This window comes from Schistocerca piceifrons, chromosome 11, assembly GCF_021461385.2.
Source record: "Schistocerca piceifrons isolate TAMUIC-IGC-003096 chromosome 11, iqSchPice1.1, whole genome shotgun sequence".
Classification (NCBI taxonomy): Eukaryota; Metazoa; Arthropoda; class Insecta; order Orthoptera; family Acrididae; genus Schistocerca; species Schistocerca piceifrons.
This window is the reverse complement of record NC_060148.1, coordinates 52,593,743-52,620,333: the sequence shown is the minus strand read 5'-3', so window position 1 is coordinate 52,620,333 and position 26,591 is coordinate 52,593,743. Positions and strand designations below refer to the sequence as shown.

At 40.8% G+C, this 26,591-nt stretch overlaps 1 protein-coding gene across 2 annotated transcripts in view; it reads left to right on the top strand.

Annotated features, from left to right (window-relative positions):
* LOC124720409 (protein LZIC-like) overlaps nt 1-26,591 on the top strand; it is a 73,386-nt gene that overhangs the window by 26,387 nt on the left and 20,408 nt on the right. For both annotated transcript variants that reach the window (XM_047245759.1, XM_047245758.1), the window contains 2 exons: nt 9,678-9,812; nt 15,716-15,866. In XM_047245759.1, coding sequence (XP_047101715.1) covers nt 9,678-9,812; nt 15,716-15,866 — 286 coding nt within the window. The remainder of the gene's footprint in view (nt 1-9,677; nt 9,813-15,715; nt 15,867-26,591) is intronic.

Genomic DNA, 26,591 nt, shown 5'->3' with positions numbered 1-26,591 from the left:
GAGGCTTTTTACAGATGATGCCGTGGTGTATCGAGAAGTTGTAACAATGGAAAATTGTACTGAAATGCAGGAGGATCTGCAGTGAATTGTCGCATGGTGCAAGGAATGGCAATTGAATCTCAATGTAGACAAGTGTAATGTGCTGCGAATACATAGAAAGAAAGATCCCTTATCATTTAGCTACAAAATAGCAGGTCAGCAACTGGAAGCAGTTAATTCCACAAATTATCTGGGAGTACGCATTAGGAGTGATTTGAAATGGAATGATCATATAAAGTTGATCGTCGGTAAAGCAGATGCCATACTGAGATTCATTAGAAGAATCCTAAGAAAATTCAATCTGAAAACAAAGGAAGTAGGTTACAGTACGCTTGTTCGTCCACTGCTTGAATACTGCTCAGCAGTGTGGGATCCGTACCAGATAGGGTTGATAGAAGAGATAGAGAAGATCCAACGGAGAGCGGCGCGCTTAGTTACAGGATCATTTAGTAATCGCGAAAGCGTTACGGAGATGATAGATAAACTCCAGTGGAAGACTCTGCAGGAGAGACGCTCAGTAGCTCGGTACGGGCTTTTGTTAAAGTTTCGAGAACATAGCTTCACCGAGGAGTCAAGTAGTATATTGCTCCCTCCTACCTATATCTCGCGAAGAGACCATGAGGATAAAATCAGAGAGATTAGAACCCACACAGAAACATACTGACAATCCTTCTTTCCACGAACAATACTAGACTGGAATAGAAGGGAGAACTGATAGAAGTACTCAGGGTACCCTCCGCCACACACCGTCAGGTGGCTTGCAGAGTACGGATGTAGATGTAGATGTATAGTCTCGCGCATACGAAGGCGTCGGTCGAGGAGACGAGGACGGCTGGGAAGCTGCTTGGTGCGTCGTGTATTATGAACAGGAGACAACTGGGCATATAACATCATTGTCCGAGCCGGGCCATTTTTCTAAATTATATTTCAACCTGGCCACTTGGAGGACAGAAAAAAAGAGTAACTAAGAGGTTAGACCATTCACTTGATGTAATAAGCCGAACATTGTCAGATTATGTGAGGCAGTCGAATTCACCTTTGACTTGTTCCCTGAGAGCCACAGGAGATCTGTCTTGCCCCCCCCCCCCCCCCCACACCCACCCACCCTCCCAAAAAAAAAAAAAAAAAAAAAAATGAGGCCAAGCAGAAGGTTTCATGGTAATGTGCGCTTGAAAGGTATTGGCACACTCCAATCCGGGACAGAACAGAGAGGAAAACCCAGAACATAATGCATATAACTGTGTATATGGCACTTGTTGAGACACTAAATTCACTTCGTCGGAAATGGTAAAACCAAACAACTTAAAAACATTTAATCCAAGAAGATTCTCCGTACGTGCGTTATCCACAACAAGAAATGTAAAAGGCCAGAGCACTGACTTACGGGTCCCTGGGGCAGAGAATTGGCTGATCATAGGAATACTCTGTTTGTTGTAATTTACTAATTTTCGTGACACATGGAGAAACAGAGGAGAGCCAAAGTCTGTATGAGTTTCTAAGTTTAACAAGGTTTCCACCGGTCCCACACCCACTTTCATGTGTACAACTTGGTGAAAAACTGTAACATAAGTGAAAAGCATTTGGTATAACAGAAATAGGTGATAGAATGTTTACGTCCATATCTGCATCAGGATTGTTGTGCTGAATTTTTGCATTGCAATCGGAAGCAGTGTGGCCTTTTTGGTTGAAATTATGACAGGTAGCCCAGCATTTTGGGCAGTCTGGGTGCTCTCGATTAATGAAACAGTAAGGACAGGACGGGAGTGTGGAGCACGTACATTGCCGTTTACTGGCCTGTTTACTTTGTTGGAGCGGCTGCTAGTGGGACCGAAGCTGGCCGCCTTGACACTCCAATCGTTTGTGGACTATTGTGACCGTGATTTCCCTGTGTGAACTATCTGAAGCTCGGTGCAGGGGAGAGGTTTGGATTGCCGATACCTTACGCCGTGACTCAATTTGGTTACCCGCAGCTCGTGACACCTCGAATGGCTGTGCAGTAGATAAAACCTAGAGAGGGATGGATTATCACACTGGACGGCACACTCGTGCACCTCACGACCTGGAGCTGAACAAATGATCAAATGGTAGCATCTCTCACCATCTGATCAGCATACGGCTCTTTATGGGCATCGGACACAAAATGATGACAGCGACTTAACCCCTGGAGTTCAGCTGTCCCGTGCTCGATAGGATTGATGTGGTTGCTTCCTTTTTTTTTGGTCATCAGTCTACTGACTGGTTTGATGCGGCCCGCCACGAATTCCTTTCCTGTGCTAACCTCTTCATCTCAGAGTAGCACTTGCAACCTACGTCCTCAATTATTTGCTTGACGTATTCCAATCTCTGTCTTCCTCTGCAGTTTTTGCCCTCTACAGCTCCCTCTAGTACCATGGAAGTCATTCCCTCATGTCTTAGCAGATGTCCTATCGTCCTGTCCCTTCTCCTTATCAGTGTTTTCCACATATTCCTTTCCTCTCCGATTCTGCGCAGAACCTCCTCATTCCTTACCTTATCAGTCCACCTAATTTTCAACATTCGTCTATAGCACCACAACTCAAATGCTTCGATTCTCTTCTGTTCCGGTTTTCCCACAGTCCATGTTTCACTACCATACAATGCTGTACTCCAGACGTACATCCTCAGATATTTCTTCCTCAAATTAAGGCCGGTATTTGATATTAATAGACTTCTCTTGGCCAGAAATGCCTTTTTTGCCATAGCGAGTCTTCTTTTGATGTCCTCCTTGCTCCGTCCGTCATTGGTTATTTTACTGCCTAGGTAGCAGAATTCCTTAACTTCATTGACTTCGTGACCATCAATCCTGATGTTAAGTTTCTCGCTGTTCTCATTTCTACTACTTCTCATTACCTTCGTCTTTCTCCGATTTACTCTCAAACCATACTGTGTACTCATTAGACTGTTCATTCCGTTCAGCAGATCATTTAATTCTTCTTCACTTTCACTCAGGATAGCAATGTCATCAGCGAATCGTATCATTGAAATCCTTTCACCTTGTATTTTAATTCCACTCCTGAACCTTTCTTTTATTTCCATCATTGCTTCCTCGATGTACAGATTGAAGAGTAGGAGCAAAAGGCTACAGCCTTGTCTTACACCCTTCTTAATACGAGCATTTCGTTCTTGATCGTCCACTCTTATTATTCCCTCTTGGTTGTTGTACATATTGTATATGACCCGTCTCTCCCTATAGCTTACCCCTACTTTTTTCAGAATCTCGAACAGCTTGCACCATTTTATATTGTCGAATGCTTTTTCCAGGTCGACAAATCCTATGAAAGTGTCTTGATTCTTCTTTAGCCTTGCTTCCATTATTAGCCATAACGTCAGAATTGCCTCTCTCGTCCCTTTACTTTTCCTAAAGCCAAACTGATCGTCACCTAGCGCATTCTCAATTTTCTTTTCCATTCTTCTGTATATTATTCTTGTAAGCAGCTTCGATGCATGAGTTGTTAAGCTGATTGTGCGATAATTCTCGCACTTGTCAGCTCTTGCCGTCTTCGGAATTGTGTGGATGATGCTTTTCCGAAAGTCAGATGGTATGTCACCAGACTCATATATTCTATACACCAACGTGAATAGTCGTTTTGTTGCCACTTCCCCCAATGATTTTAGAAATTCTGATGGAATGTTATCTATCCCTTCTGCCTTATTTGACCGTAAGTCCTCCAAAGCTCTTTTAAATTCCGATTCTAATACTGGATCCCCTATCTCTTCTAAAGCGACTCCTGTTTCTTCTTCTATCACATCAGACACATCTTCACCCTCATAGAAGCTTTCAATGTATTCTTTCCACCTATCTGCTCTCTCCTCTGCATTTAACAGTGGAATTCCCATTGCACTCTTAATGTTACCACCGTTGCTTTCAATGTCACCAAAGGTTGTTTTGGCTTTCCTGTATGCTGAATCTGTCCTTCCGACAATCACATCTTTTTCGATGTCTTCACGTTTTTCCTGCAGCCATTTCGTCTTAGCTTCCCTGCACTTCCTATTTATTTCATTCCTCAGCGACTTTTATTTCTGTATTCCTGATTTTCCCGGAACATGTTTGTACTTCCTCCTTTCATCAATCAACTGAAGTATATCTTCTGTTACCCATGGTTTCTTTGCAGCTACCTTCTTTGTACCTATGTTTTCCTTCCCAACTTCAGTGATGGCCCTTTTTCGAGATGTCCATTCCTCTTCAACTGTACTGCCTACTGCGCTATTCCTTACTGCTGTATCTATACCGTTAGAGAACTTCAAACGTATCTTGTCATTCCTTAGTACTTCCGTATCCCACTTCTTTGCGTATTGATTCTTCCTGACTAATGTCTTTAACTTCAGCCTACTCTTCATCACTACTATATTGTGATCTGAGTCTATATCTGCTCCTGGGTATGCCTTACAATCCAGTATCTGATTTCGGAATCTCTGTCTGACCATGATGTAATCTAATTGAAATCTTCCCGTATCTCCCGGCCTTTTCCAAGTATACCTCCTCCTCTTGTGATTCTTGAACAGGGTATTTGCTACTACTAGCTGAAACTTGTTGCAGAACTCAATTATTCTTTCTCCTCTTTCATTCCTTGTCCCAAGCCCATATTCTCCTGTAACCTTTTCTTCTACTCCTTCCCCTACAACTGCATTCCAGTTGCCCATGACTATTAGATTTTCGTCCCCCTTTACATACTGCATTACCCTTCCAATACCCTCATACACTTTCTCTATCTGTTCATCTTCAGCTTGCGATGTCGGCATGTATACGTGAACTATCGTTGTCGGTGTTGGTCTGCTGTCGATTCTGATTAGAACAATCCGGTCACTGAACTGTTCACATTAACACACCCTCTGCCCCATCTTCCTATTCATAACGAATCCTACACCTGTTATACCATTTTCTGCTGCTGTTGATATTACCCGATACTCATCTGACCAGAAATCCTTGTCTTCCTTCCACTTCACTTCACTGACCCCTACTATATCTAGATTGAGCCTTTGCATTTCCCTTTTCAGATTTTCTTGTTTCCCTACCACGTTCAAGCTTCTGACATTCCACGCCCTGACTCGTAGAACGTTATCCCTTCGTTGGTTATCCAATCTTTTTCTCATGGTAACCTCCCCCTTGGCAGTCCCCTCCCGGAGATCCGAATGGGGGACTATTCCGGAATCTTTTGCCAATGGAGAGATCATAATGACATTTCTTCAATTACAGGCCACATGTCCTGTGGATACACGTTACGTGTCTAATGCAGTGGTTTCCATTGCCTTCTGCATCCTCATGTCGTTGATCATTGCTGATTCTTCCGCCTTTAGGGGCAGTTTCCCACCCCTAGGACAAGAGAGTGCCCTGAACCTCTATCCGCTCCTCCGTCCTCTTTGACAAGGCCATTGGCAGAATGAGGCTGACTTCTTATGCCAATGCTGATTATTTATCAAAATTTAGGCAGTGGCGGGGATCGAAACCGGGACCGAAGACGTTTTGATTATGAATCAAAGACGCTACCCCTAGACCACGGGGTAAAACTCAACATGGGGTGCAATAACATGAGTGTGCTGACAGTAGTATTTTGAAAGAAGCTCATAGATTTGGTTAAACATTAAAGGAGACGTATCATGCAAATGGCCGAGTTGACATAGGAGTCGGGGGAGTCAGGTACTGTGACGATAAATAAGTCTATTGTCATTTAACAAATTGGTATATTCTGGTAATAGTTCCTGCACATAAGAAATAATTATTGCCGTTCGTTAAAATTTTCCTATCATATTCAGCACACAATACAGTTCGGAGACCAATTGTAGTCAACGTTCCAAGTATGACTAATTATTGCTTTGTCTGTTAACCGAATGCAGTTAGTTGCTGATATTAAATGTGGAGAATGATCTATGTGACTTGCCACACGGTTTTCTATAATACTGTGAGCAGCACACACAACATCAAAAACGAAACATGAGCTTTCTAGTAAATTATTAATCCCTACAATTTCAGTTTTTTACAGTTGCACATTAGTTGCACGATAATTAAATTGATCGAAAAGCACCAGAGTCAGTCATTCTTTAATGCCATCTGAGGCTCGGAGCAGACAGATGCCGTTAGAGTTCTGTCACGTTCAGAAGAGTAGCAAAACGCTCTATGTGCGGCTGATGACATGTTGCCCCCAAAATGCACTTGGTGCAGAAGAAAAGGAACACCTGGGACAAAACACTTTCAGCATCAGCAACATTGCTCAATAGCACCCACTTGTACTACAAAATTATTTATATCATTGATAGTTGAAGACAGAACACTCCCACTTTTTTTCTGAGTAAAATTGTTCTATTCTGTCTATATGTTATATAAAAGTCTCAGTTCTATAACTCATAAACTCCTTTCAGAATTCTTCAGATGGAACTGAGGGTTGACCGTCACCATCGAACTGCCTCTTTTGTAACTCCTGTGCCTCGATCAAATTACAGTGACCTCTTAAAAATGGGTACAACTCCATTACTCATGTATTAAATATAGTGATGTCTTTCTAACATTGTATCTTAATTGTAAAGATTCATTAATGTAACATGTTTTTAAACTCTTTGGTCCAAAATTCAGTCTTTACTTAACAACTAAAAAAAAAAGTAAGAGGAAACTGCACGAGAACCTCTACAGAATGTTTTTATTATAAACTGACCATAAATCCAGAAGTATAACTTTTTATAATTAATATTATGCACTTTTGAAGTTTTGTAAAAAGTGGATTTTTGAGGAAAGTAAGTAGCAGATCGTGTTGAGATTCGACACACTGTACAGCGAAATGGGTTTACATAATCTGGCAAAGTCCTTTATCATTATTTAAACATTTAATTTCACTTTAAACAGTGGAATTTAACACTATTATGAAAAGGAAAGTTGCGTCATCATATAGGGGAGATGCTGAGGCACAGATAGGCAGAAGAAAAAGACTTACAATATAAGCTTTCAGCCAACAAGGCCTTTGTCGAAAACAGATTTCTCTCTCTCTCTCTCTCTCTCTCTCTCTCTCTCTCTCTCTCTCTCTCTCACACACACAAACACACACACACACACACACACACACACACACATACACACACACACGACTGCAGCCTCTGGAAGCTGTGGCCTTGGCCTCTGTGCCTATCTGTGACTCAGCATCTCCACTACGTGGTTAGAAGCAACTTTCCTTTTCATAATATTGTTAACCCTTAACTACTATCGACCGTCCCTCAGACCGCTGCTAATTTTTGTGTCGAGATATTTCTCACACCCCTGCAAAGCCAAATGGACTCTTCCATGTACCTTCCTATTGGCTGTCAAGCTACACGTGCCAGCATTCTTGCATTGTTGCTGCTCTTTGTTTCGTAATTATTAGCTTTGAGAGGTCTCACAGAAGTACCATAGTGTTTGCGTGCCGCGTTTTTATTGCATGCTACTGTTTCTCCATGGTGGGGAAAGCTGGGCCTTCTATGCAACGTGTGTTGTGTGAGACAGATGTCTTCACTTGCAAGATGAGCCTCAGACACCGAAAGAATAATTCGAAAAATGTGCACCTTTTGCCCTCATCGTCTGAAGAGGAAAACTAGGTATCCATGTCAACAGCGTGGTGTTCCGATTTGTTTGGAGTGTTCCAGGAAGGTCTGTCTGAAGTGTTTGCAGGTGGAAATTGACTATAGTATGATTCAGTGGCACATGAGAACAAGTATTTAGTTTTTACTTTTAATTTTAGAAGTAAAATGGTGGCATAGTTTCTCCATTCATAGACTTATGGACTGAAATATTCGCTCTACATTGGAAAGTGAGTCGTAAACTGAAAGCTTACTTCGCACACAATTTATCGTAAGTCATGTTGGATTTTTCCACCTAGTTATATTGCCAATTTGTAATATAATGCCTCTGATGAAAATCTACGTGTGAGTAGAGCGCTAACTATTTGCTGTTATTTTCGTAACTCATAAAATAAAAATATACTCCAGATTTCGCTTTGTTTTAATTGTCGAAGTGTTTAAAATACCGCAGTGTCTAAAAAAAAAAATTAAATTTCTACAAAAGCCACCTCTAAGAAGTGTAATGAATGGCTGCAAGTCAAGAAACTATATATATTCAGCAAAATTCTGGTTCGATATATAAAATAGAAAAATGCGGTCTGTGAGACCCCTCCATAGTAATTGTGTTCCTGTGAATGACCATAGTATTTAAGGGTTAACTTCACTGTAGATTGTTGTGTGACTCTTTGTCTGCTCTGCACAGGTATGCGTTAAGCTGTGATGCAACGAACGTGGCCAGGTGATGTGGAAAACCTTTCCGTCACTCGCCGCTGTAGACATACAGGCACAGTTTTAGCTTCCCCTCAGTCCTTCCTCGTATCCCTTGTGCCACACCTTGACCCTTGCAATGGACATGCAGTGTATACTTATGCCATTCTTCAGTGAATTTCCATTCTCAGCTCTCCTTCCACTGTCAGAAAACACATTACACCCTTTTGCTCTTCTCTCGAGGTCCCCATTTCACTATTTTCAACACAGCATAGTGCAGTGGACAGTTGTAGCACGCTTGCTATGTCGTCACGTGGGCGTGTGCCCGTGTTCTTCTAGCGGTGACTTTGTGGCCTCAGTGCACTAACATGGACCGCACCTTCTTCAGCCGGCAATGGGATGACAAGCCTCTCAGCAGCTTTCATTTTACCACCTTAAACTTATTTCCTTTTGATTGCACCGTATGCATTCCATTATCCTTCTATGACTTTTATTGAGGTGCACCTTATCTCTTTGCAAGACACTTCAACTAACTCTTCAGAGTTGTTAACCATCTCCGAAAGAATAACAGTGTCATCATAAAATGGCAAAGTGTTTATTTCCTTTTCCTGAAAATTAATTTCCATTCCAAAATTCTCCTTGGTTTGCCTGCACAGCTCGTTCAGTGTACAGATTAAATAACCACGGAATAGGCTACAACCCTGTCTCACTTCCTTTTCGACTACAACTTCCCTTTCATTTCCTTTGACTATGTTAAAGACAGTATGGTTTGTGTAAAAGTTCTAAATACCCTGTCCCTCCCTTCATTTTATCCCTGTTACCTTCAAAGTTTTGAAGAATGTATTCCAGTCCACATTGTTAAAAGATTTCTCTAAATCTACAAATGCTGTAAATGTAGGTTTGCCTTTCTTCAACCTGTCATAGAGTCAGTGCTGTCTCAGAGTTTCCTCGTTTTCTGAGTCACATTCGGCCTTCACGCTGAGCACAGTGGACGAGTCACTGACCCTGGACTTGCATTCGAGAGGGAGAGGTTGGACAGCCAGTGGAGTTTCAAACCACTGGCTGCCATCTGACCATCCAGGTTTATGTTTTCTGTGGTTTCAGTAAAGTATTTTAAATAAATGCCGGGATGGTCCACTTCTAAAGGATGTGGCAAATTCCTTTCCCCATCCTTCATGTGTCAGAGCATATTCTCCTTACTATTGACAGGACATTCAACTATAGTCTCCCTTTTCTCCTTGCATTGCAGGTTACTTTCCTCAGTATGAGGCTGGATGACAGTCATTTCTGGAACGTTAACATATGTTACCTTTTCAAGTTATTTATAGCTGACATTCACATTTTTCTATTTGGCCGAAGTGCCGTAACAGCGCTAACTTTCAGAACTTTTGCCACAGGCGACCCAGGCGGCCATCAGCTCGGCTTTCCGCACCCCCGAGGTAATCCGGATGTTCGCACGGCGCGAGCCCGCACAGCTGCGGCAGCGACTCCGAGAGATCGAGTCGCGTGTGCCAGAGGCCACCGGTGAGAAGGTGAGTGGGGAGGGTGTACTGGACTCTACAGGTGTCAGATTCTCTGGTGTGTGACTGTTTTATGGCTCTCCCTTTTTAGTTTCTTGCTCTACTTCTCTTGAAATTAACTTTTTCAACATTTAACAGCATCTGGAACTATTCTTTTGTAAGCAGCTTCGAAGTATTTTTCTCATAAATATGCAGGTTCAGCAATCTGCTCTACGAGGGTTGAAACTTTAATAGTGGCAACTATTTATTTACAGCTCATACAAAATAGGTACGTGTTTCAAAGCTTTACTGACCTTCAAAGTAGTCACCAGTGTTCTGTATAACCTGTTGCCAGTGCTATGGAAGCCGTAGGATACTCTTAACAGTGCCAGTTGTGTTGACAATTTGAGTGGCATCGCCTATTGCGTGATGAATTTGTAGCAGTTCTGAAGCGAATACTGTGAAGTGTTTCCTTCCGTTTAGAAATAGAGTTGAACTCATGAGGGCTTAAGTCAGGGGAGTGCAGTAGGTGGTACAGCACTTAGCAGCCCCATCAGTCAAACAAATCAGTAACAGCTTGCACTGTACGTGCTTGAGTACTGTCCTGCAAAATGATGGTCAGCTCCTGCAGAAAGTGTCATCACTTCTGTTTCTACGCTGTTCATTTTTGGAATACAACCTACGACCTGCATAGAGGCAGAAGTGATGACACTTTCTGCAGGACCTGATCATCGCTTTGCAGGACAGTACTCAAGCACGTACAGTGCAAGCTGTTACTGATTTGTTTGACTGATGGGGCTGCTAAGTGCTATACCACCTACTGCACTCCCCTGACTTAAGTCCTCTCGAGTTCAACTCCATTTCTAAACTGAAGGAAACACTTCACGGCATTCGCTTCAGAACTGCTACAAATTCGTGGGGCAACAGACTGCGTCGCTCAAACTGTCAAGCTGAGTATCCTACGACTTCCACATAGCTGGCAACGGGTTATACACAATGCTGGTGACTACTTTGAAGGTCAGTAAAACTTTGAAACACGTATCTATTTTGTACGAGCTGTAAATATACAGTTGCCACTGTTAAAGTTCCAACCATCGTCTTTTCTTGCAAAAAGTACCAAACTCTTATATAGAGGTCGTCATATCTATCATTTTACTCCAAGGCCCTTTGATTATTGAAATAATGAAAACTGTATTTGTCATTAAAACTTGAATCCAATAGAACAAAAAACCAGTCCAAGTTGGAAATATTTTATTTTTCACTCGATGACTGGTTTCGGACCGAGACCCATTTTCAAATCGACATAACAAAGTCGAAAATGGCATTACTGAAGATTTTAAAAAATGGGTCTCGGCCAGAAACTGGTCGTCGTATGAAAAATAAAATATTTGCAACTTGCACTGGTTTTTCATCTTACTGATTAACAGAAGTTGCTGGCCCAAGTTACACATGGTGGAATTACCTTGCAGGTTAATCAGTTACAGGGGCACTTTCAACTGAAACGACAAATGGTCTCAAAAACAGATGTAAGATTGACAGTGTCCTTCAGAACCTTTGCAAAACTATCCTTGTAGTTCTTGCAAAGTCACAATGAATTCCCTAAACGACGCAGTTTCTTTTATGCCAGTGAGCTTCAAGAACTGGACTGTCTTTGTCAGAATGTGGCCCTTCTACAATGGAGTTTTCTTTTTTAATACAGCCCCATCAAATAGGAAAGAAGTTACTTTGCAGTGTCTCACTGTGGGCAGTGTACAATCAAGTCCGCTTAGAATGTGAAATCTCCAATCCGTTCTGGATATTCAGATTCAACAAAAGGAAAATTTAAATCGAAAAATCGCTTCAAGTATGCTGCTCAATTTAACCGATGTACTTTGCATTAACATATGAAGCCTCCTTGCTCTTTGTTTATTTCCACTGAAAACAGCTGCAACTGAAAGTGGTATAATGGGTGCGACTTCAGAAATTTTACTATTTACACATCCAATTTCTTCTTGTGTTCCAATGTTGCAGATTTAGCACAAAGAACAATGAATCCCATCTGTTGATCATTATAATTTTTACCTGTTTCATTGTCATCTAAATTTCTTCTGCATGATACTGTAATGTCATTTCACAGCAAATAAGCAGTACCTGATGATGCTTATGGGAATTGAGAGTTCTCATCCCTCTCTTCCACCATTCCCATCAGTTTTAAAGGATTGTGACAATAGATCGCTAGACTGCCTCCTTTTGTCCAAACAGCCACTGGACCTGCGAACATCTTTTAATCTACTAACAAGTAGAGAAAGATAAACAGTGATGACACCACGATTCTGCCGAACTCGGAGAATTGTGCCAAACAAAAAATGCCACACTGCAGTAGTAAATGAAATGTGGCACTGTTTCAGATCTTCTGAGGAGGACTGAGCAAAGTAGAGCGACAGGCCTCGGCACACGTGCGGCACACACATACTGCACGTTTGAAGTTTGGCGCGGCATGACTGGCCCTGTTCTAAATCATTTCATACATTGTGGAGTTCAGATAACTTATGAATGCTGTGTACAGTTCTATAAGTAGTTATTTGTGCCTGTTGCAAAAAGAAGAATAAGTTTCTTTTTGAATCAGCAAGGCTGCACTTCACTTTGTTACAAGCTTACTACTGTTAGATTGTAGAAGCATAATGCTTGCTGCTTGAAGCCTAGTTTGGCAACAGCAATTTGATTTTATAAGTGAGCACATCCTCGTCATTGCTTTAGGTTTCTAATCACGAAAATCCACGTGTTAGGTATTTCATTAACACTTTGGCTCCTGAGCCATTGCGCGCGGGTGTCTACCATAAAGCCTGGCTGATTTTAACGTATTTTAAATTACTACAACTCGGGAAAGGTTTCAGTTATAGCAATAAAATTACTATTATTGAAAGACCTAGACTTTCTTGTTTAAAACCATATATAATACCTTTCTCTTGAATTAATACATACTTTTGACAAGTGTTATTATTATAGCATTGTTTTTGAAAAAAGGAAAAATTGGTCAAAGGTATATTCACTGTATTTTCTAGAAGGAATTTTTTTTATTTTACACAAAAATTGTAATTATGATGGATACAGTATGTCTTATCTACAGTAACTTCCTGTAACTATTGTAGGATGCAATTTTGCTCTTTGTGTGGTAAATTTTGAAGCACGGCATTTTGCACAATGCTACTTTACATTCACTACACTGGTAGCTTGTGTCTTTTCGCCACACTTTTCCAGTAAGTTTTTTTCCTCTCAGAGAGCACACTACACACTGTTTTTGTTTCTGTTTCTTACCTACTTCTGTCTCAATCTTTTCCAGGAAATGATTTCCAGTTGATAGTCTTGAGGGTCCAGATGGACCAGGTCGGGGTTCAAGATCTTTGCTTTGTGCAAGATCTGCACAGATAACTGTCATGAAGTGAGATGTTGTGAGGCGTTTTCCAGTAACCTTATTGTACAATATTCAGGAATTTACAATCACCATTAGCATAACATGGAATGCCAACTTTCTCCACCACTTCACAGTTCGACGTTCAAATGCGCCGTATGAAAATCGCTGATCTGATAAGTCAACACCAACCTTGTTTTTATTGTAGTCCACTACACAGGCTGGCTTTGACTTCTGTCTTCCTTTCTGATCAGTGAAACTGACCATCTCAGCAGTGTGCCTTGTAATTATCATATGCACTTTTCTTTTGTCCTTCCAACACAGTGCTAACATATTTCCTTTATGCCCAAAAACAAGTTCACCTCGCTGAATGTCCGGATCTTCTATAGCACGAGGCAATCCCTGCCGAGATTTTCTTGTTGTTCCCACAAGAGCAGTTTTTGTAGCTTCCAGTTCTGAAGCAAGTATTGGACTCATGTAGAATCTGTCCGTAAACAAAGTGTAGCCTTTTCGTGACAGATTTGCAAGCAATGTCTTTACCAGAATCACTGTGTCAGACCTTTCACCTGTGTAAACAGAGACATTCCAGATGTAACCTGTGTCAGATTCGGATAATATGTACAGTTTGATACCGTATTTATTTGGTTTTTGTGGCATGTACTGTTTGAAATACACACGACCTCGAAATTTACATGTGGCTTCTGATGTGTTGGCAGAAGAGCCAACACCGTGTTACTACAGGGGGCCGAAATGCACACGTTTAAGCTCACGCAGGCTGGCGTGAGGTCTGGAACAGGTAAAGTAATTGAGACTAGTAAAATAAGTACGTAGCTTCTGGAATACTTAACTTTAATCCATAATTGGTGAACATCGCTCTTGAAGGTACATGTATTACAATCAATAGTCACTGGTAATGGCGCCTTGCTAGGTTGTAGCAAATGACATAGCTGAAGGCTTTGCTAACTATCGTCTCGGCAAATGAGAGCGTATTTGTCAGTGAACGGTTGCTAGCTACGTCGGCTGTACAACTGGGGCGAGTGCTAGGCAGTCTCTCTAGACCTGCCGTGTGGCGGCGCTCGGTCTGCAATCACTGATAGTGGCGACACGTGGGTCCGACGTATACTAATGGACCGCGGCCGATTTAAAGGCTACCACCTAGCAAGTGTGGTGTCTGGCGGTGACACCACACCTTCATCTATTGTAATTTTTTGAGATGGTGTATACGCACGCTGGAAATTAGCACACACATTATCTAGGAGGGGTCTCACCTTGTGCAGTGGGTCATAGCCAGTTTCTCCTTTCCTCTTAGCTAAGGAATTATCACTAATGTGGAAGTTTCTCAAAATAGAAAGAAATCTGTCACGGCTCCAGATGTTTGGACAGAAATTACACGACACAACAGGGTTATTGGACCAGTGCTCTCGTATACGTGGCCTCACACTTACACACATGTGGACTAAAATTACCAGACACTTCCTTCTTTCCATAAGTGTAACTCCTTTCCACTTTCATAATGAGCAGGTGGGTGAAAGGGAATTTGTGCTTCGTAATTTCCTGACGCATTGTTGAGTGTACAGATTAGTTTGTTCCTTTATATGTTTCACCATACTGTCTGTCAGGAAATGTGAGAAAAATTCTAGAGGTGCACTGTTCTGGTCTACACTGACAACATTGCATATTCCGGATTGTGCTGAGAAATGATCAATATCTGGTGCACAATCAGTAGTCATCCAACCGCCCTCAGAATCGGTGCGGTGCGCAGGTCTCGGCTTCCCCCTCGCTCCTTCTTCAGGCACAATGTAGACGGGATTACTTGCTGCTGAAGTGCTTGGACACCTGCTCTCCTCTTCTGAATGTATTAGAAGAGTAGTATTTGCAAATAAAATCATAATTATGTACTGAGAGTTTTTTCAGTGAAAATCTGAACAAAAATTATGCATGTTTTTTTGTCAGAATTCTTTACCTGAACTGCCAGAAACTACTTCTCGAACATAGTCCACATCATCATCACAGTCATCTGCAATATCTTCCTCTGACAAATCAACGTCACTTTCTTCTAAACCACGATGTAACTCGCGAGCAATTTCTTCGTCCGTCGAGCCACGCTTCGCCGTGTCGACGCTACTGAGACCGCGCGGGAAAAAATTACCGCTCACAAAACATGACAAATGAAAAGGGAAGCACACCCTTCCACAGCATGCCCGCCCCATCTAGTGACCGATATTCGAACTACAGTCCGTGTAGCGCCTTCCAGACAAGCGGGAGCCGTAAGAACACACAAAGGAAGGAAGGGGAAGAACGAGAACACGCACCCGTAAAATTATGAGCGCCGGACTTTTGGGCAGGTCGCGCACACCCGTATTTTTATGGGTGTCGGCGGCTAAGTGTTAACAATTTTAGAGTGTGGGTGACGAAAAGAATATCAGAGAAAAACTTAATACAGAGTAGCACATTAAGTGCTGTGTATCATAACTTTGTTTCTCGTATGCAAAGTTTTATAGGGAATATATTAGTGTCATTATATCCCACACGCTGGTTGTTGTTGCAGCGCGAGATCCTGTCGGCACTGCGGCAGCTGGGGGAGCGGCTGTCGGCTCAGGAGCTGCAGTTCTTGGCAGAGGCGGGAGCGCAGGGACCGCCGCCCCCGGCCGCCCGCCACCAGTTCGACCTGCTGCCGCAGGACGGCTCTGATGGCAGCGGTAAGCTGGGGCTGCCTCCGGCATTCAGTTTCCCCGACATCTCTGTGTGTTTGCACAGTGGAAGTGAAGTAGTGGCCCCAGAGAACAGTGGGGCGGGGGGAGGCGGACATTTACGGTATAACAAATTATCTGGTCCTTTTTGTAAACCAAGGATCAACTGCAACCGCTCAGTCTATTCCTAGTCAATTGCTTCTGGAGCTAGGCCCTTCGTTTGTCTTAATCTAAATTTTTGTGCAGTAAAAGTTGATCCTGTTGTAACACAACAAACACTTTCAGGTAATAGATAAAACTCATACAAATCACCTGTCTCCTCCCTTATTGGATGTATCATTTGTGTTTCCTGTATTAGCTTTCTTCATGTGATTCAGTTTTTCATACATGGCATGTCTTTCAGAAATTATTCCAGCATTACTAAAATACGAAGTGTGATATAAATGTAATGGGAATATTGTTTTTCATAAAGCACCTTCATTTATTTATCAACATCAACTTTGTCCCCCTTGAAAGTAATCCGCCTAAGATATAATACACTTGTGCCAGAGCTTTTTCCTGTTTTGGAAGCACTTATGGAACGCTCTTTTTATTACAGTGTGTGGTTCCTTCAGCAATTCGGTTTTTTATTTCGTCAATGGTGTCAAAACGATCTCCTTTCACAGATCCTTTCAGCCTCAAAAATAGAAAGAAGTCACAGGGGCCATGTCCGGAAAATATGATGGCTGAGGCAATGTAACACTTTTATTTTTGTGCCAAAAACTCGTGAACGAGCATAGAGATATGAATGGGAGCATTATTGTGATACAATTTCCATGAGCGGATTTATCACAGTTCTGGTCATTTCTTCGGATTGCTTCATGCAAACGACACACAACTTCAAATTAGTAGTCCTTACTGACTGTATGGCCATAAGGCAGGAACTCGTAATGCATTATCCCATTGTCATTGAAGAAAACAGTGAGAAGAACCTTCACATGTGGTGAAACTTTTCAAATTTTTGTTTCGGTTTGGCTCTTCGGGTACTTTTCATTGGGCCAATTGGGTCTCAGTTACGACGTCCTACCCATATATCTATGTTCGTCACCTGTTATGACCTCCTTTAGAAGTCTGGAGTGTTGCCAACTTCATTCAGCAATCCTTGAGTCAAGTCTGCAAGATGTCATTGTTGTTTGATATTGCGCAGTTTTGGTAAAAACTTTGCTGCTACACTTTTTGTGCCCAAAACATCCAACAAAATTGCTTGGCATTAGCTGAATAGTACGCCAATGTCTTGAGCAACTTCTGTGATGGTGGCTTGGTGATTTTCGAGAACAGCTTTCTTTATTTCTTCCGCACTGTCATCTGTAGTTCATGTTCTAGGGTGTTGAGGGTGGTCAATGTCTTCTCAACGCTCTGTGAAATGTTTATACCACTTGTAAATTCTTATATTAATTGTAGTAGATTCACCTCTTCTTCTTCTTCTTCTTCTTTTTTTTTTTTTTTCTAGTAAAAATTCGCAAACCACTCGGAAACACAAATAAACTCTTCAACTGTCAACAATAAACTAAATATTCAAAACAGCTGAAAATGCACACGCACATCAGGAACATGTGTACCAAGGTAAAAAAATTGAAGACCAGATGTATAAAACCCTCAAAATTAAAAAATTCCCATTACTATTTTCTCACTCCGTGTCTGTTGGAAGTCAGAACCAGCTCTTTTCCTAGTGAAGTAATAGGCTTCGTATGGCTGCTTGGGGCTTCTATGAACTAATCTTGCTTAAGCCTGATATGAGAACATTTTCTTGAAAAGCATTAGTGTAAAATGTAGAATTACATCAATACAGTAATTTGTTTCCTCCAAAACATGTTTTAATTAATATTAATTAAAACCTTGTACTTTTGATAGACTTTGCCTGGGAAAAGTCCAAGTTCAGATTTTCAATCTGTAAAAATCATACTCTGTTTAGTTTTGATTTTTGACATCTTGTAAGTAATTTTTGATTTTGTATGTTATAATTATTATTTTGATAGAAACTGAACATCCCGAGTAATCTTGTGCAACTTAAGAAGAGACCTTCGAAAAAAATAAAACTCCACTTACATCCAATTCAGCACAGATATTTAAGTGTTTGGCCATTATAGAGCATGTGGTACTAAATTTGTAGCTCGACTGACATTTTTGGTTGAAATGGTTGCCACTAGATATTATCTTTACTGTGTGCAGCTTTGAATATTAGACAAAATGTGTGCGTTCAGACCCTGTCCTATAGTGTTGTTTAGGCAATGCTTTCAGAAAAGGATTGCTGTAGTGATCCTGAGTTTGACATTGAATTTAGCAGCTTAGAAAGTAAAGATGATGATATGTTACTTCATTAGAGACGTGATGACAATTTGCTAGTTGAGCAACAAGTGCTCACCAGTGGTAAGAGAGAAATACATCCACTAGGCTCCAGCTAGCTCCTCCAGGATTTATGTTCCCAGGAATGCATTGTGAAATACATGCTTAGACTTCATAGCTACACAGAAACTAAAAAATGAATTCAAGTTTCAGGATACTTCACTCAAAGTACACTTCACGAGTATATTTGGGATTTTATTATTGGTGGTTTTCAAAATTTTGTAATTCATTATTTTCAGGTCCTTATGTGTCTGTATGTAATATCAATCATTACAGGATGTTTAGCTTGGATAAAAAAATTTATTTTTTTAGCATAATTTGGAAAAAAAGAAAAAGTCGTTAAGGTGCTAAAGCTGTTCTATCCCCTTGTCAACCTGATTCATCCATTATGTTATAAACCAGCAGTCTATGAGGGTCACTGAATTCTGTTTGATCCACGGAGCCATATAAAAAATTCTGAGCAAATTTGCTGCCACTGTATTTTGGCACAGTTTTCTGGCCATTCTTAGGTGTACAGTGGTGACAGTGCACTGAGTTTTCCTGTTTAACTCTGATAACACATGCATGGTGTGCCCAGTTGTTCCTGCATGTGCATTGCTTGAGCATGTGCGCTACTGCTACAACTCTGTGTGCTGCTGTCAGCATTCTCTGTATTGAAAGCTCACCCAAATGATGTCTGATTGAGCCTCTTCATGCAGTAAAATCACATAACGCAGTGTGTCAAGGTTTTTTTTTTTTTTTTTTTTTTTTACAAGATTCTTTGCTGAATACAACTGGAAATAGCTATAGTAACTAGTAAGCGACAAGAGCCTCAGACAATATTACCACTGACTCATTGATAATGGAGTTTCAGAAGGTCGATATAGGGGCCAGTTTTTGTCGCATTATATTTAATTGTTGTTGTTGTTGTTGTTGTTGTTGTGTCTTCACCCAGAAGACTAGTTTGATGCAACTCTCCATGCTACCCTATCCTGTGCAAGCCTCCTCATCTCTGAATAACTGTTGCAGTCCACATCCTTCTGAATGTGTCTACTGTATTCATCTCTTGGTGTCCTTGTATGATTTTTACCCTTGACAGTCCCCTTCTTCACTAAATTGGTGATCCCTTGATGTAACAGACTGTCTCTCATCAACTGTGCCTGTCTTCTAGTTAGGTAGTGCCACAAATTTCTGTTCTCCCTAATTCTGTTCAGTACCTCTTCATTAGTTACGTGATCCATCCATTTAATCTTCAGCGTTCTTCCTTAGCACCACATTTCAAAAGGTTCTACTTTCTTCTTGTCTAAATTGTTTACTCTCGATGTTTCACTTCCCTATATGGCTACACTCCAGACAAATACTTTCAAAAAACACTTGCCAACACTTTAATCTATATTTGATGTTAAAAATTTCATCTTCTTCTAACACTTTGGTTCCAATTGCCAGTCTACATTTCTCTCTACTTCGGCCAGCATCAGTTATTTTACTGCTCAAATTGTAAAACTCATCTCCTAATGTAAATATTTTGTTTCCAGTCTAACTGCCTCAGTGTCACCTGATTTGATTAGGCTACATTTAATTATCCTTGTTTTGCTTTTTTTTATGTTCATCTTATACCCACCTTTCAAGACATTGTACATTCTGTTCAACTGCTCTTCCAAGTACTTTGCTGTCCCTGCAAACCACAAAGCTTTTGTTTCTTCTCTGTGAACTTTAATTCGTACTTCAAATTCTTCTTTGGTTCTGTTATTGCTTGCTCAACATTGCTTGAATAACATTGGGGTTAGGCAGCAACTCTGTCTCACTCCCTTCTCAATCACTGCTTCTCTTTCGTGCCCCTCGACTCTTATAACTGTCGTTTGATTTCTGTACGTGTTGTAAATAGCCTTTTGCTTCCTGTGTTTTACCCCTGCCACCTTGAGAATTTCAAAGAGGGTATTCTAGTCATCATTGTCAAAAGGCTTTCTGTAAGTATACAAATGCTATAAACATTGGTTTGCTTCCCTTAACCTGTCTTCTAAGACAAGTCATAGGGTCAGTATTGCCTCATGTGCACCCATTTTTCTTTGGAATCTTCCCTGAGATTGGGTTCTACCAATTTTTTTTCCAGTCTTCTGTGGAGAATTCATGTTTGTACTTTGCAACCACAACTTGTTAAACTGACAATTTGGTAATATTCACACCTGTGAATACCTGATTTCTTTGGAACTGGAATTATTGCATTCTTCTTGAATTCTGACGATATTTTGCTTGTCACGTCTATCTTGCACACCAGACGGAACAGCTTCATCGTGGCTCTCTCTCCCAAGGCTGTCAGTGGGTCTGACGGAACGTAGTCTGTTCCCGAGGCCTTGTTTCGACTCGAGTCTTTCAGTGTTCTGTCAAATTCTTTTCGCAGTATATCATCTCCCACTTCATCTACATCCTCTTCCCTTGCTACAAAATTGCCTTCAAGTTCATCTCCCTTGCGTAGACCCTTTATATATTCCTTCCACCTTACAACTTTCCCTTCTTTGTGTAGTACTGGTTTTCTGTTTGACATCTTCTGTGGTATGCAAGGATATCTACTACCTCTTGTTTTTTTTTACCTATATGATCCTCTGTTGGTTTCACTATTTCATATCTTAAAACTGCCCATTCATCTTCTACTGTATTCCTTTCTGCTGTTCGAGTGAAGTGTCGACAAATACTTCTCCTGTGAAACTCTCAACAACCTGTCGTTCTTTCAGTTTATTTAGGTCCCATCTCCTTAATTATATATCTTTTTGTAATTTCTTCAGTTTTAACCTACAGTTCGTAACCAATAACCTGTGGACAGTGTTCGCATCTGCCCCTGGAAACGTTTTACGACTTAAAACTTGGTTCCTAAATATCTGTCCTGCCATCATATAATCACTCTGAAACCTTTCGGAACCTCCAGAGGTTTCTTCCACATGTACAATCGTCTTTCACCATTCTTAAACAAAGTGTTGGCTACGATTAAATTATGCTCTGTGTAAAATTCTACCAGGTGGCTTCCTCTTTCATTCCTTTCCCCGATTCCATGTTTACGTATTTTTTCTCTCTCTTCCTATTCCAGCTGTTGAGTAATTTCTTTTATCTCATCGTATGTTTCTTCAATCTCTTCATCTGTAGAGCTAGTTTTTGTATAAACTTTTACTACTGTGATGGGTGTGGCCTTCAAGTCTGTCTTGACTACAAACCCCCCATTCATCGAATGACCAGCAGAAGTAGTGGCCTGGGATAGCAGATTTGCTGTCTCGGAGGAGGCCAGCATGGCGCTGGTGTTCAAAGGTGTGCTCCTCAACAGTGCATATTGTTAGACCTATATAAGATTTACCATACTCGCACAGAGTTTTATAAATGCTTGCCTGGCGCAACTCTTCAGTCATCTTTTAGTGATTGCAGAAGTGCCAAGATTTTTGATGGAGGATGAAAGATCACTGTAACCTAAAGTTTTCAAAGTGCGCTGCCTGTTTGTGCATAAACATTTACAGTGTGTGTCATCTCGAAGGCCTCTTCCTCGTTCTGCTATTTATATGTCAGTAGTGCTGTCTGTATCTGGTGTGATAAATATCCATTTTACAATTTTGTGGGAAAACAGTTTGGAGATTCCAGGTTGTCGACATCTGAGACGGTACAGGTTCGGTGACTCAGTCGTCGAGAGACCCACTGTTTCAGCCAGGTGGTGACAACTATTTACCTGTAAAGAAATGTCTGAGGGAGTGGGCTTTCGGAATACGAGATTCCCAAGTGTACCGTCACTCTTACGTCGGACTAAGACATCGACAAATGCCAAACGACCATTTTCTTGACGTTTGTATGAAATTTTATGTTTTGACATACAGAGTTTACCCACCTCATAACCGTGGTCACTACTGCACGCTTGTGCAGTGTCACTCACATCAGAGATGAGCTGGTTCGAATTGTGGTGGTGGTGGAGGATCATTTTCACTGCCAGTCTTTGGCTGGCAAGGGAAGAAGAGATGGTGGAATAAAGTCCCTGATTACCAGTCCTTGCACCAACATCTAGGGTTAAATTCAAAACCTGTCAGTGTTTCATGAAATAAAGGTGTATGGCACTTGTGGGGCAGTAAGGAATAATCAAATGATCATTAGTTAGCTATGTCATTACGAAAATACTCTTAAATTATCTGTGTGTGCTTTCCACCTACCTCAGTCATCTACAAGAGCACGGAAACTGTTTTTGTGGTTAGCCAGAGAACGATGGAGGACATACCGACCATAATTCCCAGTCAGCAAGTCTAAAATACTCTTTGTGCTCGCTCCAAAAAGATGTTCCTCTTCACTATTTACTTAGCGGGATCAGCAGTGATGACTACTGTACGTAAAAGTTTTGAGTTTTAACCAATTGATATACTCAGTAAAAGTTCATATGCACCAAATGTAAGTATTAGTAACAGTTCAGAGGTGACCTCTACAAGAAGTTCAAAGTAAAATGGCCCATCACCCCTGTAATCACCAAAAGTTAATTTCTTGCCTTAAAAGTGGAAAATAATCTCCCCACTTGCCATACGAGTTGGTCAGCAGTATGGGTGGTGCACAAACAGTTTCCCCTGTTACACGAACTGCACAGTCCTCAAGTGTTCACTCCGTACTTTTACCAAAAACACATTAAAGTCTGTCCAGCTCTGATGTCATCCGAGGCACAATACGTGACGCTGGTATTCGGGTGATGCGGACAGTTTGATGTCTCGGAGTGAAGTGCCTCCTTTTACTGCCCCTCTGGATGTTTTCATATTGGGGCACATCTAACCTACGCACAGGTCTTTGGTTTGCCTTCCCCACAACATTTTCTGTGTGTTCTTTCCAATTTAAATTGCTCGTAATTGAAATTCCTAGTATTTAGTTGAATTTGCAGTCTTTAGATAAAACTGATTAATCATGTAACCAAAATTTAGCAGATTCCTTTTAGCACTCGTTGGATGACCTTACACTTTTCATTATTTAGGGTCAATTGCCAATTTTCACACCATTCAGATATCTTTTCTAAATCTTTTGCAATTTGCTTGTATGAGTTTACTAGATGATAAACGACAGCATCATATGCAAACAACGTGAGATGGCTGCTCAGATTCTCTCCTAAACAGTTCATGTATCCAAGGAACAGCAGAGGGCCTATAACACTATCTTAGAGAATGCCAAGAGTACTTCTGTTTTGCTTGATGACTTTCCGTCATTTACTATGAACTGTGACCCCTCTGACAGGAAATCACGAATCCAGTCACATAACTGAGACGATATTCCATAAGCACACAATTTCACTACAAGCCACTCATTTGGTACAGTGTCTAAAGCCTTTTCAGGTACTAGAAATACAGAATCAATTTGAAATCCCTTGTCAATAGCACTCAACACTGTGTGTGTGTGTGTGTGTGTGTGTGTGTGTGTGTGTGTGTGTGTAAAGAGCTCGTTGTGTTTCACAAGAACGATGTTTTCTAAATACTTGTTGACTGTGTGTCAACAGACCGTTCTCTTCGTGGTAATTCATAATGTTCGAACACGGTATATGTTCCAAAATCCAGCTGCATATCAAAGTTAATGACATGGGCCTGTAATTTAGTGGATTACTCTTACTACCTTTCTTGAATGTTAGTGTGGCCTCTGCAGCTTCCCAGTCTTTGGGTACGGATCTAACGTTGAGCAAGCAGTTTTATATGATTGTTAAGTACGGTGCTATTGCATCAGCATACTCTGAAAGGAATCTAATGGGTATAGGGCCTGGACCAGAAGACTTGCTTTTGTTAAGTGACTTAATTTACTTCACTGCTCCGAGGATATCTACTTGTAAGTTACTTATGATGGCACGTGTTCATGGTTCGTCTTCTTTGGTGAAAGAGTTTCAAAAGGCTGTGTTTAGTAACTCTGCTTTCACAACACTGTCATCAATAGCATTTCCATTGCTATCACGAAGAGAAGTTGTTGACTGTATCTTGCCGCTAGCATACTTTACATAAGACCAAAATCTCTTTGGATTTTCTGACAGGTTTCGAGATAAAGTTTCATTTCTCGGGCACGTATTAATTAATAGCTCAGTTGTTTATCAATTTACAATCTTCTTAATTTGTATATAGATGGAGTTAAGTTGTCTTTAGTTACTGAAAAAGTTTCTAGACTGCTTTAAGCATTGCCAGCTAGAATTTTTAGAATGGAGCTGACAGCAGAACATGACCACTGACCTGCCTCTTCAAGATTTGATGTAACCAATGTTACTTACAATACAGTCTTGAGACTTGGTACAGCTGTATTATTACTTGAATGTGATTGAATGCTGTAATTAGAACTTTCTGTTTGCAAATACAAATGATACTTAGTCTACTATGAAAAAGGACGTTCTCATTCTAAATTACATTTTTAGTAAATAACTTGAAAACTAATAGAGGTTGCTTATTGGTGTTCCATATTTAATGTTTTTACATGAAACTGAGGCTACATAATAATTTTCGTCTTTCTGTGTCTTAATATTTATCTGTTTCAGTTTTTTGTAAAAATGCCAGTTTTAACCAAAATATTGGTCTGATCAAGTTGAGACTTGTAACTTTTAATTGTGACATACATTTACATATTCTGAGCAATTTTTAGTTTTCTAGTTTCATTATTCAGCACCACTTTTTTTTTTCTCAAGAATGTATAATTTTGTTAACATTCATTTGATGTTTCTGAGCCTTTACAATGTTAACATTAATATACTGGAACATACACTGACAAAGTTTGGAAAAGTTATTTTATTTTTTAATTTCATTCTTAAATTATGGTGCAATCCTTTGTGGAGCGCAGGCGCGTTACGATGACATGTTGCTGGTAGTAGTGAACGGGGGGGGAAATCCCCATATCGTCGCTCGCCTCTGTACCTCCTACAACGATACAGTGCTTGTTTTGCCTCACACTCGACAAAATCAGTCCATCGGATGGTGACACTGGGCTCTGTGGCCCCGTCGGTGTTATTTGAAAGGAGTAGGCTCACCACCTCATTTCCATTTACCCACAAAAATGCAAACCCAACACTATACTGCACAAGCATTCATCGGTCATCCACACAACACCGGTACACACTTGATAACTTCATAACCGGATAGAGGAAGGCAATGGCAAGCCACATCCACTAAGTCCTGAGTACGGCGATGCAGGATTTCTGCATCTGCTCCCTATCGTTACTTTGCTGGGGACTGTATGATGAATGGGGTTCAGATATTGCAGGAACTCTGAGACTGTCGAAACCAAGAGGCTAAACTGTGAAACTATCATCAGCACACTGCCAGAGAACTGTTAGTTTTAAAGCAGCTGAATCGAGTGCTTACTCCTCAAAATCTTCTGTAAAAAGATTGGCAACCATGGGGGATAAAGGACTCCCCATAGTGATACCCTCAGATTGGTTATAAAATTCATTGTTAAATAAAAACCAGTAGGAACAGATAGATAGCTACTTACTGTAAGGGTGAGATGTTAAAAATTGCAGACAGGCACAGTTAAGACACTTACACACTAGCTTTCAGACACAGTCTTCATCAGAAAAAGACAGAGAGAGAGAGATACACACACACACATTATTTCACACAAGCAAACACACCTCACGCACACATGACTGTCAAATCCAGCGGCTCGGACCAATAATGCCAGGTTTTTGAGGACCGGGGACTGGCAGAATCTGAAAAGTTGAGTCATTGTGAAAGGAGGGGTAGGCTCCATAGAAAGGAATTTTTATGGTAAGCTGTGGGGGCGGGGGCATTTTACAGTTTAGGCAGCAATTAATAAATAGAATACGGGACTCATTACGAAATAAACCTGACTGTGCCTAGTACAAATTCGTGACTCTTTTACATTTAAAATGTTAAAGGGATTCAATTAAAAACTGGAAAAGTCACTTAGAGATAATGACAGTGCAAGTCAAATTACTTCGTTTTGTTATCCCTTTTAGCATGTAGCACACCTCCTTAACAATATCTAAGCCCATTCAGTCCTGTGTTAAGTTATGCTTGTTTCACATTCACACTGAAGTAACCATTCCTACATTGTGTTTCCTCATTAATTAAACAGGTAATCACTGATAACAGAAGCCTTTTCGTTTGTGTTCTACTATCGGTGTGTGTTAGCTGATGATTAGTTTGGCTTTAGGAAAAGTAAAGGCACCACGGAGCCAGTTCTAATGTTGCAGTTGATAATGGAAGCAAGACAAAAAAATACGTTAAGCTATAGGGAAAGATGGGTAATATACAATATGCACAAGATCCGAGGGGAAACAATAAGATTGGTAGACAAAGAACGATGTGCTCAGATTAAAAAGAGTGCAAGACTGGGCTGTAGTCTTTCACCCCTACTGTTGAATGTCTACATTGAAGAAACAATGACAGAAAT